At 41.4% G+C, this 15,601-nt stretch overlaps 1 protein-coding gene across 1 annotated transcript in view; it reads right to left on the reverse strand.

Moving 5' to 3' along the window:
- Positions 1 to 1,449: 1,449 nt before the first annotated feature.
- Positions 1,450 to 15,601, reverse strand: part of B4GALT1 (beta-1,4-galactosyltransferase 1) — an 83,630-nt gene continuing 69,478 nt past the window's right edge. Inside the window, exons 5-6 of the mRNA XM_044280233.1 lie at positions 5,611 to 5,715; positions 1,450 to 3,506 (exon numbers count right to left, since the gene is read on the reverse strand). Of these exons, the coding sequence (XP_044136168.1) occupies positions 3,371 to 3,506; positions 5,611 to 5,715 (241 nt within the window). The 3' untranslated portion in view covers positions 1,450 to 3,370. The remainder of the gene's footprint in view (positions 3,507 to 5,610; positions 5,716 to 15,601) is intronic.

The raw sequence follows: 15,601 nt of genomic DNA on the forward strand, positions 1-15,601 counted from the left end.
TATGATCTCCAGACATATTCAGGAAATAACCCCTCCTCCTCTCCATATACCCCTTTAGTGGTCTTGCTTAATTTGCCTGATGTCAAGTTTGTTCTAACAAAACATTCCCTGTTGGCCTCACTAGTCGCTGCGGCGAAACTTTTAATTCCCATGTTTTGGCTCACCAACAAAATACCACAATTAACAGACTGGGTTGATAAGGTACAGGAGATACGCCAATTGGAAGAGATGTCTAGTTGGGAATCCTTGTCCCATGACAAATATCTGATGGTGTGGACTCCATGGCTGAAGTGGCATGTTAAACATTATATTAATCATAGTGGCATTGGTACCGCCTCTACATAATTGATGGACTTAACAAAAGCTGTATTTAAATGTGCTGCTCCATTCATAACATGGTGGTGTTGTGTTTGTTTTTGTTATACATATACATATGGAGTCAGCAGTCTTGCAAGTAATAACTGTGACTTGTTAACTTTGGCCCAAATCCTAACTAATAATGTGGGGGTGTAATTGATAATTTTTGCTTATCTAACAACCACGAATAACACTCTGACACTCAACGATATTCATTATTATTTTTGCGAACTCATGCATATATTTTTTGTATACTCTGTATCAGACCAAGGATGTACCTTTATGTTGACACTTTAATGTTCTTGATGTACATTTGTACAATGTTTTTTTTCTAAAGATCTATCTATGAAAGAAAATCTGAAAATAAAGATTTGTTAAAAAAAAAAAAAAAAAATGGATGTACGGTACTTTCCACTTGCACGGTGAGGCAGAGCAGGTACTTGGTGAGATACAATGTAATTACAAGTATGCCGCCTCAATTACGAATGGGACGAGCACTTGTATTTACTCTGCACTGCCAATGCAAAAGAGACGATGCTCAGGTAATATTGAAAAGGAAGTAATGCTCACACAAGTGCCGCTACCCCTTCAAACAGCTGATCGGTGGGAAACCGGGAGTCTGACTCCTGCTGATCTGATATTAAAGGGGTTTTCTGGGATTTTACTATTGATGGCCTATCCTCAGGATAGGTCATCAATATCAGATCGGCGGGGGTCCGACACCTTGCACCCCTGCTGATCAGCTGGTTGAAGAGAAAGCCATGATCGATGTGAGTGCAGCCTTCCCTTCATCGTTTACCTGTGGCGAGCAGATGTAATGACAAGAAGACATTCACTTCAATGGGACGACTCGTTCCTATACACTTAAATAGGAAGGAGCCATCCCGTAGATGGACCCCTGCTGATCTGATGTTGATAACCTATCCTGAGGATAGGTTATCAATATTAAAATCCCAGAAAACCACTTTAATAATCTGTCCTGAGGATAGGTCAACAATATTAACTGACTGCACAATCCCTTTAACACAAAGGCATTTCATAGGCTATACATTTTCATTGGCTGTTCAGCCTGTAGAAGAAAGAAGGCAAACCTACATTGAGCGAGTTCAAGTTTATTATACATTGTCATATAAAAATATGCTTCTGAAAATACAGTTTACAAATACATTACCGACAGCAAACATTTGTGTGCAAGTTGTATGGACTGGAACAAGAAAATAACATTACTTTACACAACCTGATTTTGTCGTTCCCACAGGACAACTGTCATCCATACACAGATGAGGCTTCTAGTTGTTTTCACTATGCTACTTAACACAAAATGGATCTCCCACACTGCTTTACTGTGTAAAGTCCCACTAAATCCATTGCATCCAATCAACCACCACATCTTTCTTTAGTGCAAGATATACCATGTAAGCAAATGGATTGTGGACTACAGCTTTTGTACACAATTGCGTCCGTGAGCAATTCTCATTGCATTCCTCCTAAACTAACTTACTTTCAATCAAGTTGGTCACGCTTACAAATCTGCCTACAACAGCATACATCCCAGAGATACAGCAATGCATCAGTAATGGAGAAAACAGACCTGCAGACTGAATATGAACCTGAAATAGGAATGGAAGCAAATTTGAAATAGGGGAGGAGGAATATATATATATAAAAAAAAAAAAAAAGCGCTAGATGACATGAACTGTCATGGGCATTTTGTTGCCCTTACTACATACAATGTATATATATGGATTGTTTCCCCCCAAACAAATCAATTCAGTATACAAATCTTTTTACAAAATGTTCAAGACACAAATGATTCGGTTTACACGTAAATCTTTGGAAAGCAGATGGCTGCCCTTCTGTAAGGAAGTTCACCATACACCTTTTTGATAAAAAGGGTGTAGGGCCCTAATGAGATCAGCCACATAGTTGTGCGCTTAAAGGGAATTTATATATATATATATATATATATATATATATATATATATATATATATATATATATATATATATATATATATATTATTTTTTTTTATAAAACTATATATGGCAGTCTCAAACATTCTTGTTCACACGCAGAAATCTGAAAACTATTCATGGCCAGCTGACAAAGGTGTATGCAGCTCAATGAGAGGAGCCCTGATAACTTTTCCATTAAATAAAACAATTTCTAGATAGAACTGGAAATCATACAGTTCTGTAATACACATGTATTTATATGAGAAAACTGTATGATTTACCCATGCCATAAATAATTGAAACCTGGAACGCCCATTTAAATGGGTCAACTGTGCTAGCTGGACAGGACCAAGATATATTTTCAGTGTCTGTATGGAAACAAGACTGTTCCAATTCACAGAGAGCAAGCAGAAGTTGGACAACTTCACTACACTGCAAATATACTTTACTTCTAGAAAGCTGGAATTTCCCTTTAATGCAGATCTTTCGCTGTAATTTTTGTCATATAACATGTACCAGTAACTATTAGACAGCACATTGTCAGATGGTTCTCTACTTAAGACATGAAAAAAATACATATACACACACAAATATATATATATATATATATATATATATATATATACACACATACACACACACACACACACACACACACACACACACATATCTCTATCTGTAATAAATGCTGAACAACCTAGAAACATGATTAGTAACTTTCTATATGGATTCCTTCAAAAGTGCTTAAAGATTCTTTGGCTCACAGGGCTCGTCCTGGAAGATAAGGCATCAAAGGTCGTAAACAGAGATGACATAGCAGCGGGGTACAGCAATATATTCAAGTTCCACTTCAATAAAGTATTAATGTAGCCTGCAGTAATTTTTTTCCTGAAGCAGTCACATAAAATAACCTGCATGTGCCAAATATAGTGAATATGCAAATCTGTCCATAAAAAAAAAAAAAGTTTTTATCATAATACACTTGAATGTCAGAGTTGCCACCATACCAGCATGGTGAGACCAGTCAGTAAGAGTCTGTTGGCCAAATGCAAAATGTATTAGCTGGGTGAAGACCCAACATCCACAGTTATTTCGGTGAATAAAGGAAACTTTTCAGTCTTGACGACCCTGTAGTTCAGAGAATTTATGCCATCAGAATTCATGGTTTTTCTTGTATGGGCAATCAGATCAAACCTACAAGAGAAACAATTTTGTGTTAATAATACACATACAAATACTCTTAGGACTCTTTACACGGGCCAAGAATCCGCCACATAATTGCCAACAAGAGTACATAGGAATGCTTGTTAGCGATCTTCTGGTGGTGTAAATGTGCCGATGAACGGGTTGTTTGTGTAGGCACATAATTTATTGTTTGCCAGCAGCAGTTTGTGTCGTTTAAACAGCCTCCGCTGCCAGCAAACACCGATTCAGTATGGGGACGGGTGATGGAATTAGCGATCGTTCCTCCTCATACTGTGGAAAGGATCTGTGCATGTGAAAACAACAGTCTCCTTTACTGACGAGCAGGTCCTTCCTTCCCGAGAAATCGCCTGCTATATCGACTAATGTAAATTTTAGGGTATGGCCACATGTGTCACAAATACTCCAGCCTTTCTGCGGCAGAACTGTTAGAGGTGAATCTGCAGCGTTGTTCTCTACCAGCAAAGTGGCTGAGCCATTCACAAATGTCAAACTCAATTTACGCTGCAGGTTTTACTTCCGGCTTTCAAGCTTTGCCGCAAAAAAACACCCAAAGTGTCCTGGATCGCCCATTCTGGACAGATCCACTGCAGAATAGCCGCGTGTAGCCATAAGCTTAGGGTAAGGCCACACATGGAAAGGCCAAAAACTGCGCAGATATGCTATATGCCATGTAGGGCTGAAACGATTACTCGATTAAATCGAGTAATTAGACACAAAAAATCCTCGATGCAAAAGATTTGTTTGTGTCATGTGACCACGGAGCGGGAGTGAAGCGCTTGCTATTACTCCCGCTCCGTGGTCTCCCACTTGCCTGCAATACTCACCTTTCCAGCAGGCGGCCTCCGGACACTCCACAGTACGTCCATGGTCCTGCGCTGCTCTGACCTGTTCCAGTTGGAGTGTCGGCAGCACCCCTGCTGGAAAGGTAAGTTGGTGAAACCGAGGGGGTGGGGCGCAACTAAGGCCAGGCGCCTGGAGTGCACAGCGTCATAGAAACCAGTGACGCTGTACAATCCGGGTGTCAGGAGGAGCGTGGGGGCAGAGCTGATGGCACTGTGTGGGGGCAGAGCTGATGGCACTGTGTGGGGGCAGAGCTGATGGCACTGTGTGGGGGCAGAGCTGATGGCACTGTGTGGGGGCAGAGCTGATGGCACTGTGTGGGGGCAGAGCTGATGGCACTGTGTGGGGGCAGAGCTGATGGCACTGTGTGGGGGCAGAGCTGATGGCACTGTGTGGGGGCAGAGCTGATGGCACTGTGTGGGGGCAGAGCTGATGGCACTGTGTGGGGGCAGAGCTGATGCACTTGGGCTGATCGCACAGTGGGGAACAAAGGGTGTTGGGGACTGATGGCAGGGGATCTGTTTTTATAAAGGAAATTTTTTTTTTTCTTATTAGATTACTCTATTAATTGTAAAAAATAATCGATAGAATACTCGATTACTAAAATAATCGTTTACTGCAGCCCTAATGCCATGGTTTGCAAGTTGCTTGTTAACTGTGACGTGGTTCGGAAAGTAGAACTGCTGTTTACCTGCAGAATTGTACGGCTGTTAATGAATAGACTTAGAATTACTGCATTATTTTGCAGATAAACAGCAATTTTACATGAGGAAAAAAAAAAAAACTGGCAGCCATCAACAATCCATTTGGAAATCACACTGAACAGTATATTGCCAAAGTTTCAGTGTGGTCAGCACAAATGAGAAGTATACAGGTGAAACTCGAAAAATTTGAATATCGTGCAAAGTTCATTTATTTCAGTAATGCAACTTAAAAGGTAAAACTAATATATGAGACTGATTACATGCAAAGCGAGATATTTCAAGCCTTTATTTGTTAGAATTTGGATGATTACAGCTTATGAAACCCCAAAGTCTCGATCTCAGGTCCCCTTTGCTCAGGGGGTATGGAGTAATTGGCTGACTAGAGTGTAACACTTTGAGCCTAGAATATTGAACCATTTCACAAAATTCTAATTTTAAGCTGCATTAATGCAATTCCTTTTTAAATGAGTTTCACCTGTAATTTGTACCCTCAGTATTGAACATGTATGCAGCCATGTCATATCAACATGAAGCGACTACTGAACTACCTTCTAGGGTTTGGATCATTCTTCGCATCTCTCTCGTGACGTATCATTCTGCACTTTCCAGTAATAGCATCTGGTCGTGATATTGACATGCCCCTGGAGACAATCCTGTATGGAACAAACAAGACAGGGCAAAAACAACAATTAATTGCTTCATACGCCATGTTCCCACCTGTTTCACCCTTCTGTGCAATCCTTACTGCACACTGCCAGCTCACATGAAGCACATGGAAATTGACATGTAGTAACAGTTATACAACAAGTACAATTAGAAGAATTGGGCTGTGCCTACATCAAATTAGAAAACGCTGGCATCTTAATAAGGAAACCTCTCCTTCCTTGAGCACATTTTTCATTCTTACATTAGATTACAATTCTATCGCCCTACCCCCTGTCAGTGGCACATGGCTTAAAAGGGTTGTTGTCTCCTTTCAGCAAATGGCATTTATCATGTAGAGGAAGTTACAATCCACTTACTAATGTATTGTGGTTGTCCATATTGTCTCCTTTGCTGGCTAGATTCATTTTTCCATCAAATTATACACTGCTTGTTTCCATGGTTATGACCACCCTACAATCCAGCAGCGGTAGCCATGCTTGCGTACTATAGGAAAAAGTGCTGGACTATGTGCACTCCCATGGTCCCAGGCAACAGGGAGTCCAGCACTTTTTCCTATAGTGTGCAAGCACGACAACTGCTGCTGGATTGCTGGGTGGTCGTAACTCCTGGAAACGAGCAGTGTATAATGTGATGGAAAAATTAATAAAGCCAGCAAAGGAGGCAATATGGATAACAACAAATACATGATAAATGCCATTAGCTGAAGTGAGACAACCTCTTTACCCCTTGGCGACCTTGGCACTTTAAAGATGGCGCCCGCTCTTAGAGGATACCTGGGGAAGATGTATGTGATAGGCCAAGTGTAGCCACAGCATCTGAGCGGTGGAGAAGCCACATGCTCCAGCGCCCTTGACAGCATTCCCTGGCTGAGAACGGGAAAGCTATAATATCCCAGTGATGGATCAGAGCCTCAAGCAGGCTCCGCTACCAATCACTGGTATATACCAATACAGGCCAGCAGGTGGCAGAACTGAATTAGTATATAGTAAATGGTGTGTTCCGTGATGGATATATACCCATCACAGAACACAATTGACAATCTAATGATTCCCACTTATAGTCAGGGACGATAAAAATAAAACATGTATTTTTTTTCAACTACACAAGGGTGGTATCGTTGTAATCGTACTGACCTGGAAAATAAAGGTAACAGGTCAATTTTAGTGCAAATGGAACAGTGTAAACCCCCAATAAAACTAAGGCAGAATTGCATATTTTTTTCCAATTCCATCCAGTTTGGAATTTTTTTCTAGCTCTCCACTACATCATATCCAATATTACATGTACACCTTTGGGGGCAATTGTACTTATTATGAGCTAAAAATCATGTTTTCAATTGGTCCTTTTCTCTGTACAAAGCTGAGATGACCTATTAACAGGATCTTAATTTTCTCTCGTCAAGACAGCTAAATATATGAAAGCTATAATAAAACAAAAAGGAGTCGGGTGAACAGGGAGGTAGGACGGAAAAGGAGGGAATAGGATATGAGGCGCCAATGGATATTTGCAATGAATGGTAGTGATAGGTCTAGATGTGATGACTCAAAGGGAATAAAGGCAGCTCCCCAAACCATGAAAAATCGGTGCACACCAGTGAACTGCTGGAATGATAATAGATAAGAAAGAAAGGCGGTTATACAGTGCTGTTCCAGCTTTATCCTGGGATCACAGTGGGGGCGCCAGAGGGCCAGACACCGGCCTGCAGTATTCAGTTATCGTCCAATGCCAGAGTGGTGAATGAAAAACTCTTAATAGAGTAGTAAGGTAAAAGTGTGCCAGGAAGTGAATACAAAGTCTCTAAGTGACAAACAAATAGACAGTATAAAATTGTGGTATAAAATCATATATAAAAATCCATTATAGGATACATGGATTGTATTTAAATATACTCAACTTAGTGTATATCAACAAATCTCAGTGTATCACCTTTATGAGCATAAAATAAAATAAGCACTGGCAAAGGACTTACTTTACCAAGTAGGGAAGTATAGGATAAGCACATAACACCTATACTTGTACCTCCCCCGCAGAGATTGCCTTGTAATGGTGGATGTGACTTCTACATCCCTCAAAGGATGACACCAGGGCTCCAAGTTCCAAAGTAGAGGTCTTTAATACATAAAAAGCTTGACGCGTTTCAGGACAGTACCCCTATATCAAGAGCATCCTTTGGGGGACGTAAAAGTCACATCCACCATTACAAGGCGATCTCGGCGGGGGAGGTACAAGTATAAAATTCTCAGTAAAAGACAACTTTTCCCATTTTTTTTATACAAAGTTGTCATTTTACAGAGATTTTTATCTCACCCAGCATGGGTATATGTAAAAATACACCCCAAAACACATTGCCCTACTTCTCCTGAGTACGGCGATACCACATGTGTGACACTTTTTTGCAGCCTAGGTGCGCAAAGGGGCCCAAATTCCAATGAGTACCTTTTAGGAGGGCATTTTTAGGCATTTGGATTCAAGACTTCTTCTCACGCTTTAGGGCCCCTAAAATACCAGGGCAGTATAAATACCCCACATGTGACCCCATTTTGGAAAGAAGACACCCCAAGGTATTCCGTGAGGGGCATGGCGAGTTCCTAGAATATTATTATTTTTTTGCCCAAGTTAGCGGAAAATGATTTTGTAAGAGAAAAAAAAAAAAAAATCATTTTCCGCTAACTTGTGCCAAAATAATTTTTTTCTAGGAACTCGCCATGCCGTGAGGGGTATGACGAGTTCATGTGAGATTTTATTTTTCGTCACAAGTCCGCTAACTTGTGCCAAAAAAAGTGATCTTTATAGTGCCGCAGCGATTTTACAGTGTTTTCGCAGTGATCAGAAAAAAATTAATTCTGTCACTGCGGTGGTGCGAACTGAACGCAACTGTGCGCACAAGAACAGGCCTGATCGGGCAAACACTGCGTTTTTTGTAGAGCCTATAGAACATGTCCTATTCTTATCCGCAATTGCGGACAAGAAAAGGCATTTTCTATATAGTTCTGGCAATGTGCAGATCTGCAAAATGCAGAAAGCACATTGCCGGTGTCCATGTTTTGCAGATCCGCAAAACACATACGGACGTCTGAATGGAGCCTTACAGGGGGGTGATACAATGACAGGGCGGTAATCAGGGGTTAATAAGTGACAGGGGAGGGTGGGTGTAGTGTGGTGCTACTTATAACAGAGCTGCCTGTGTCCTCTGGTAGTCGATTCAAGCAAAAGGGACCATCAGAGGACCAGGTATATCAGACGCTGTTAACAAAACAGCGTCCGATATACCTTTCAAGGGTTAAAAAATAAATAAATTGAATCTACAGCCTGCCAGCGAATGATTGCCGCTGGCATGCTGTAGATCCACTGGTTTACCTTGCGATCCTGCAAACGCGCGCTCCTGTGTGTGCGCACGTTCACAGGAAATCTCGCCTCTCGAGACATGACGCGCCGGCAGGTCCAAGAGGAACAACAGGGCCGCCGCCAGGACGCAATCCTGCGTGCGGCGGTCCTGAGAAGGTTAAGGCCCCTTTCAAACGAGCGAGTATTCCGCACGGGTGCAATGCGTGAAGTGAACGCATTGCACCCGCACTGAATCCTGACCCATTCATTTCTATGGGGCTGTTCACATAAGCGGTGATTTTCATGCATCACTTATGCCCCATAGAAGTGAATGGGGTTGCGTGAAAATCGCAAGCATCCGCAAGCAAGTGCGGATGTGGTGCGATTTTCACGCACGGTTGCTAGGAGATGATCGGGATGGAGACCTGATCATTATTATTTTCCCTTATAACATGGTTATAAGGGAAAATAATAGCATTCTGAATACAGAATGCATAGTAAAATAGCACCGGAAGGGTTAAAAAAATAAATAAAAAATAAAATATTTAACTCACCTTAATCCACTTGCTTGCGTAGCCCGGCATCTCCTTCTGTCTTGATCTTAGCTTTTTGTAGCAAAAAGGACCTTGGCAAAAAGGACTTCTGTGAAGAAGTTCGGGTTTGGGTACCAAACACGCCCAATTTTTCTCACGCGAGTGCAAAACGCATTACAATGTGTTCCCGCATTACAATGTGTTCCCGCAACGCCTGTGTGAAAGGGGCCTAAGTGGTGGTGACTTTAAAACACTGACTTATCCAGGCCATTCTGAAATAGTTTTTTCGTCCATATTGTACTTCATGACACTGGTAAAATGAAGTAAAAAAATAAATACATATTTTTTTTATTTATTAAAAAAAAATACCAAATTTACCCAATTTTTTTTTTAAATTTCTAATTTCCAAGTTTCAATTTCTCTACTTCTATAATACATAGTAATACCTACAAAAATAGTTATTACTTTACATTCCCCATATGTCTACTTCATGTTTGGATCAATTTGGGAATGATATTTTATTTTTGGGGGATGTTACAAGGCTTAGAAGTTTAGAAGCAAATCTAGAAATGTTTCAGAAATTTTAAAAAACCCACTTTTTAGGGACCAGTTCAGGTTTGAAGTCACTTTGTGAGGCTTACATAATAGAAACCACCCAAAAATGACCCCATTCTAGAAACTACACCCCTCAAGGTATTCAAAACTGATTTTACAAACGTCGTTAACCCTTTAGGTGTTCCACAAGAGTTAATGGCAAATGGTGATAAAATTTCAGAATTTAGATTTTTTGGCAAATTTTCCATTTTAATCCATTTTTTCCAGTAACAAAGCAAGGGTTAACAGCCAAATAAAATGCTATATTTATTGCCCCAATTCTGTAGTTTGCAGAAACACCCCATATGTGGCCGTAAACTACTGTACGGGCACACAGCAGGGCGTAGAGGGAAAGGAATGCCATACGGTTTTGGAAGGCATATTTTGCTGGACCGTTTTTTTTTTACACCATGTCCCATTTGAAGCCCCCCTGATGCACCCCTACAGTAGAAACTCAAAAAAAGTGACCCCAACTACGGGATAGGGTGGCAGAATTGTTGGTACTAGTTTAGGGTACATATGATTTTTGGTTGCTCTATATTACACTTTTTGTGAGGCAAGGTAACAAGAAATAGCTGTTTTGGCACTGTTTTTTTTGTTATTTTTAACATTCATCTGACAGGTTAGATCATGTAATATTTTTATAGAGCAGGTTGTCACGGACGCGGTGATACCTAATATGTATACTTTTTTTATTTATTTTTTATGTAAGTTTTACACAATGATTTCATTTTTGAAACAAACAAACAAAAAAAATCATGTGTCAGTGTCTCCATAGTCTGAGAGCCATGGTTTTTTCAGTTTTTAGGCAAATATCTTGGGTAGGGTATGATTTTTGCGGGATGAGATGACTGTTTGATTGGCCCTATTTTGGGGTGCGCATGACTTTTTGATTGCTGGCTATTACATTTTTTGTGATGTAAGGTGACAAAAAAAAAGCAGCTTTTTTTTTTACACCGTTTTCTTTTTTACGGTATTCACCTGAGGGGTTAGGTCATGTGATATTTTTATTCGCAGGTTATTTCTGTGGCCTCTTTTTTCTTGGTCTTCGATCGCGTTAAAGGCAGCATTAAAGGACTTCTACCACCAGAAATACTGTTATGTAGCACTACATAACAGTATGTTTCTAACATTTGTCCCTGCAGCCGTTTTTGTAGGACTTTTCATGGGTTTGGACTTTCTTAAGTAGCAGGCTACACAGAGCGGCGCCCAGCGATGTCCTAGCACCTACTAGTGGGCGTTCCTTCTCCCTGGCTGTAGCACTGTCCAATTGCAGCGCAGGGAGAAGGAACGCCCACTAGAGAAGCTGCTGTCTCGTCCCCATTGCTCCGATAGTAATTAGCATATGGAACAGGAGAGACAGTAATGGGGCACAGCTGGCGCACATCCCTGGGCGTCGCTGTATGTAGCTTGCTGCTTAACAAAGTCTGAACCCATATAAGGTAGTCTTTAACTTTTAATACAGAAGGCAGGCGCCGGCAGCAGAATCGCATAGCCGACATCCTGCCTCTGACAGGGAGCTGTGATCATGCGGTACCTGAGGGGTTAACTACAGCGGATCGCAGCTCCCTGTCAGAGGTCGGGTGCCTGCTATTTGATTCCGGCACCAGCCTCCTGTATTTGTATTAACAGATCAGTTATCTTCATTGGTGGCGCAGTGTGCCCCCCAATATAATAAACACCCCCCAACACCCCAGTATAATAAACAATGGTGGCGCAGTGCGCCCCCCTCCCAACACCCCAGTATAATAAACATTGGTGCCGCAGTTCGCCCCCCCCCCAACATCCCCAGTATAATAAACATTGGTGGCGCAGTGCCAATGAGGGTTAAAAAATAAAAAATTAACTCACCTCCTCCAATTGATCGGTCTCCTGTTCTTTCTCCAGGACCTGTCAAAGGACCTGTGGTGATGTCACTGAGCTCATCACATAGTCCATTACCATGGTGATTGATAATGTGATGGACCATGTGATGAGCGCAGTGACGTCACCACAGGTCCTTTTCCTCACAGATGAAGACAGAAGAGAAGCCGGGCTGCGCGAACAAGTGGATTAAAGGAGAGTTATTGTGAATTATTATAATGATTTTTTTTAACCCCTCCAGCCCTATTTTACTCTACATTCTGTTTTAAGAATGCTACTATTTTCCCTTATAACCATGTTATAAGGGAAAATAATTACATCTACACAACCTTGAACCCAAACCTGAACTTCAGTGAAGAAGTTCGGGTCTGGGTACCACAGTGTTTTTTTCACGCGCGTGCAAAACACATTGCACCCACGCGATAAAAACTGAACAACGGAACGCAATTGCTGTCAAAACTGATTGCAATTGCGTACTTACCCGCGCAGGTTTGTCGCAATGCACCCGGGACGCATCCGGAGCGAAAACGTGACGCCCGTCTGAAAGAGGCCTAAGGCTACTTTCACACTTGCGGCAGTGTGATCCGGCAAGCAGTTCAGTCGTCGGAACTGCCTGCTGGATCTGCCGATCTGGATGTGACAAAGCATTTGTGAGACACATCCGGTTGCGGATCCATCTCACAAATGCATTGCAAGAACGGATCCGTCTCTCCGCTTGTCATGCGGACAGACGGATCAGTCTAGTATCTTTTTACACATTTTTACCTCCGGCATTTCGGTATTTTGAATGCCGAATCCGGCACTAATACATTCCTATGGGGAAAAATGCCGGCATTCCGGCAAGTCTTCAGTTTTTTTCGGAGATAAAACTGTAGCATGCTGCGGTTTTATCTTTTGCTGGATCAGTCAAAACGACTGAACTGAAGATATCTTGATGCATCCTGAATGGATTAGGGTACTTTCACACTTGCGGCAGGACGGATCCGACAGGCTGTTCACCATGTCACTATGTCGGCGTCACAGCGAAATAGCCGCAGGACGGATCCGACATGGTGAACAGCCTGTCGGATCCGTCCTGCCGCCAGTGTGAAAGTAGCCTTACTCTCCATTCAGAATGCATGGGGATATGCCTGATCGGTTCTTTTCCGGTACAGAGCCCCTGTGACGGAACTTTATGCCAGAAAAGAAAAACGCAAGTGTGAAAGTACCCTAAAATATAACGTTTAAATCCCCTCTTTCCAAATTTTACATATAAAATATATAAACAATAAACATATTACATCTGATCAGTGGGGGTCCCGGGTGTCGGACCCCCGCCGATCAGATGCTGATGATCTAGCCACAGGATAGATCATCAGTTTAAACAAACTGCATAACCCCTTTAAAGCCTCACTAGCGGCCTTTCGAGTCCTGCACATATTCATAGACGCTATCTACACAATGTAGACAGACCCCACCGCTAGAGTAATGGTCAATGATACGCTGTCACCTGTGTTTCCCATCTCAAATGGTACCCGCCAAGGATGTCCTCTATCCACTATTTTTCGTGCTCACAATGGAAACATTGTTACAAATAATTCAACTAGATAAATGTATACTGTGGCGAAAGGGAACACAAGGCTGAGGCTTATGCAGGTGACCTTCTGTTGATGCTGACCAATCCTTCTGTCTCTCTCCCCATCATAGGAAAACTTTTTCAAGAATTCGGACAGATCTCAAACTTCAAAGTGAATATGAGTAAGGCCTCGTTTACACTTTAGTGTTTAGTCAGTGATTTCCATCAGTGATTTGTGAGCCAAAACCAGGTGCAACTCTAAACACAGAACAGGAGCAGATCTTTCCCTTCTACCTCATGTCTGTGGAGGCTCCACTTCTGGTTTTGGCTCACAAATCACTGATGGAAATCACTGACTAAACACTGAAGTGTGAACGAGGCCTAAATCACAAGTTCTTAACATCTCCCTACCCAAACATATTAGCACTACCCTTTCTTCTACGTCCCCCTTTGACTGGTCGCAACCCACAATAAAATTCTTAGGGATAAAAATCTCCTCGGACCCTGTGTGTCTCTCTCTCTCTCTATATCTATCTATATCTATATCTATATCTATAGTCTGGATGGTGAGAAACCATCGACTCCTATGTCTAATGTATGCAAGACTGCAGCCAAGGACAAAAAAGAAAGTGAAGTCTCAAAGAAAGCAGCTGTTGCTGGGAGATTCAATCATAAGAAGTGTGGAGCTTAAAGAAAATGGTTTTGTGAGATGTCTCCCTGGGGCTACTGCTAGAAGAGATAGAAGACGTATTATTAATATTGTTAAGCAAGCAAAGCAGGAAGGGGACGTGGATGTTCTTGTCCATCTAGGGACAAATGACCTGGCTTGCAATGAAGTGTCAGAGGTGAAAAAAAATCTTTTATCACACTTGGTAATGACGTACAGGATTTTGCATCCACCATTTCATTTTCTGAAGTTCTGCCTGTGCATAATGTTCAGAATGATAGGCAGAGGCGCATAAAGGAGTTCAACATATGGCTTGGTAAATGGTGTCAAGAGCAAGGATTTGGCTTTGTTTCTCATGATAGCTCTACTTGGAATAGAAAGGAACTGTACAAAAAAGATAGTTTGAATCTTTCTCTCAAAGGAACAAATGTACTTAGTGAACAACTCCAAGAATTTGCGAAAGAGTATTTAAACTAGGAAGGGGGGGCAAAAGAGTGAAAATAAAAGTCCAATTGCCCCCCGAAACAATGCCAGAACAGGTCAGAAGCACAGAGGTTAAGAAATGATAAGCTCAGAGTCCTGTCTACAAATGCTCGCAGTTTAGGTAAAAAAAATCAATGAACTTGGGTCAATAATGGCATCTTGAGAAAAACAGACTTTTCAAAAATGAAATTAGTCATAAATGAGTCCTTATCAGACTGGAACGGATTACATGGAGTCCAGGAGAAATGGGACTACTTAAAAGGTGCATTATTGAAGGCAACAGAAAATTGCATTAGACTTTTCAGTTCCACTGTGGTACTCAGCAGAAGTGGCCCAAATCATTAAAAATAAAAAGCTAGCATTTTGTAATTATAAAAAAAACCAGAGCAATGAAGATAAGGACATCTACAAGATTAGGCAGAAAGAGGCCAAGCAAGTTATAAGAACTTCTAAAGCTCAGGCAGAAGAAAAACTAGCTCAGTCTATGAAAAAAGGGGATAAGACATTCTTCAGATATATAAATGAAAAAAGGAAATTAAAACAAGGAATAACTAAATTAAAAACAAAGGACGGAAGGTATGTAGAAGAGAATAAAGGGCTAGCCGACTGCGTTAATGAATACTTCAGTTCAGTTTTTACAAAAGAAAAAGAAGGAGAAGGACCTCCACTAGAAAGGATGACTAATAAATCGTTTGATGCATGTGTCTTTACAGAGGAAGATGTTCTAAGTTTGCTGTCTAAAGTGGAGACAAATAAGTCACAGGGGCCTGATGAGATACACCCAAAATTATTAAAAGAGCTTAGTGGTGAGCTGGCAAAACCGTTAACAGATTTATTTAACCAATCATTAGTAA

Source organism: Bufo gargarizans, chromosome 1 (genome assembly GCF_014858855.1).
Source record: "Bufo gargarizans isolate SCDJY-AF-19 chromosome 1, ASM1485885v1, whole genome shotgun sequence".
NCBI lineage: Eukaryota > Metazoa > Chordata > Amphibia > Anura > Bufonidae > Bufo > Bufo gargarizans.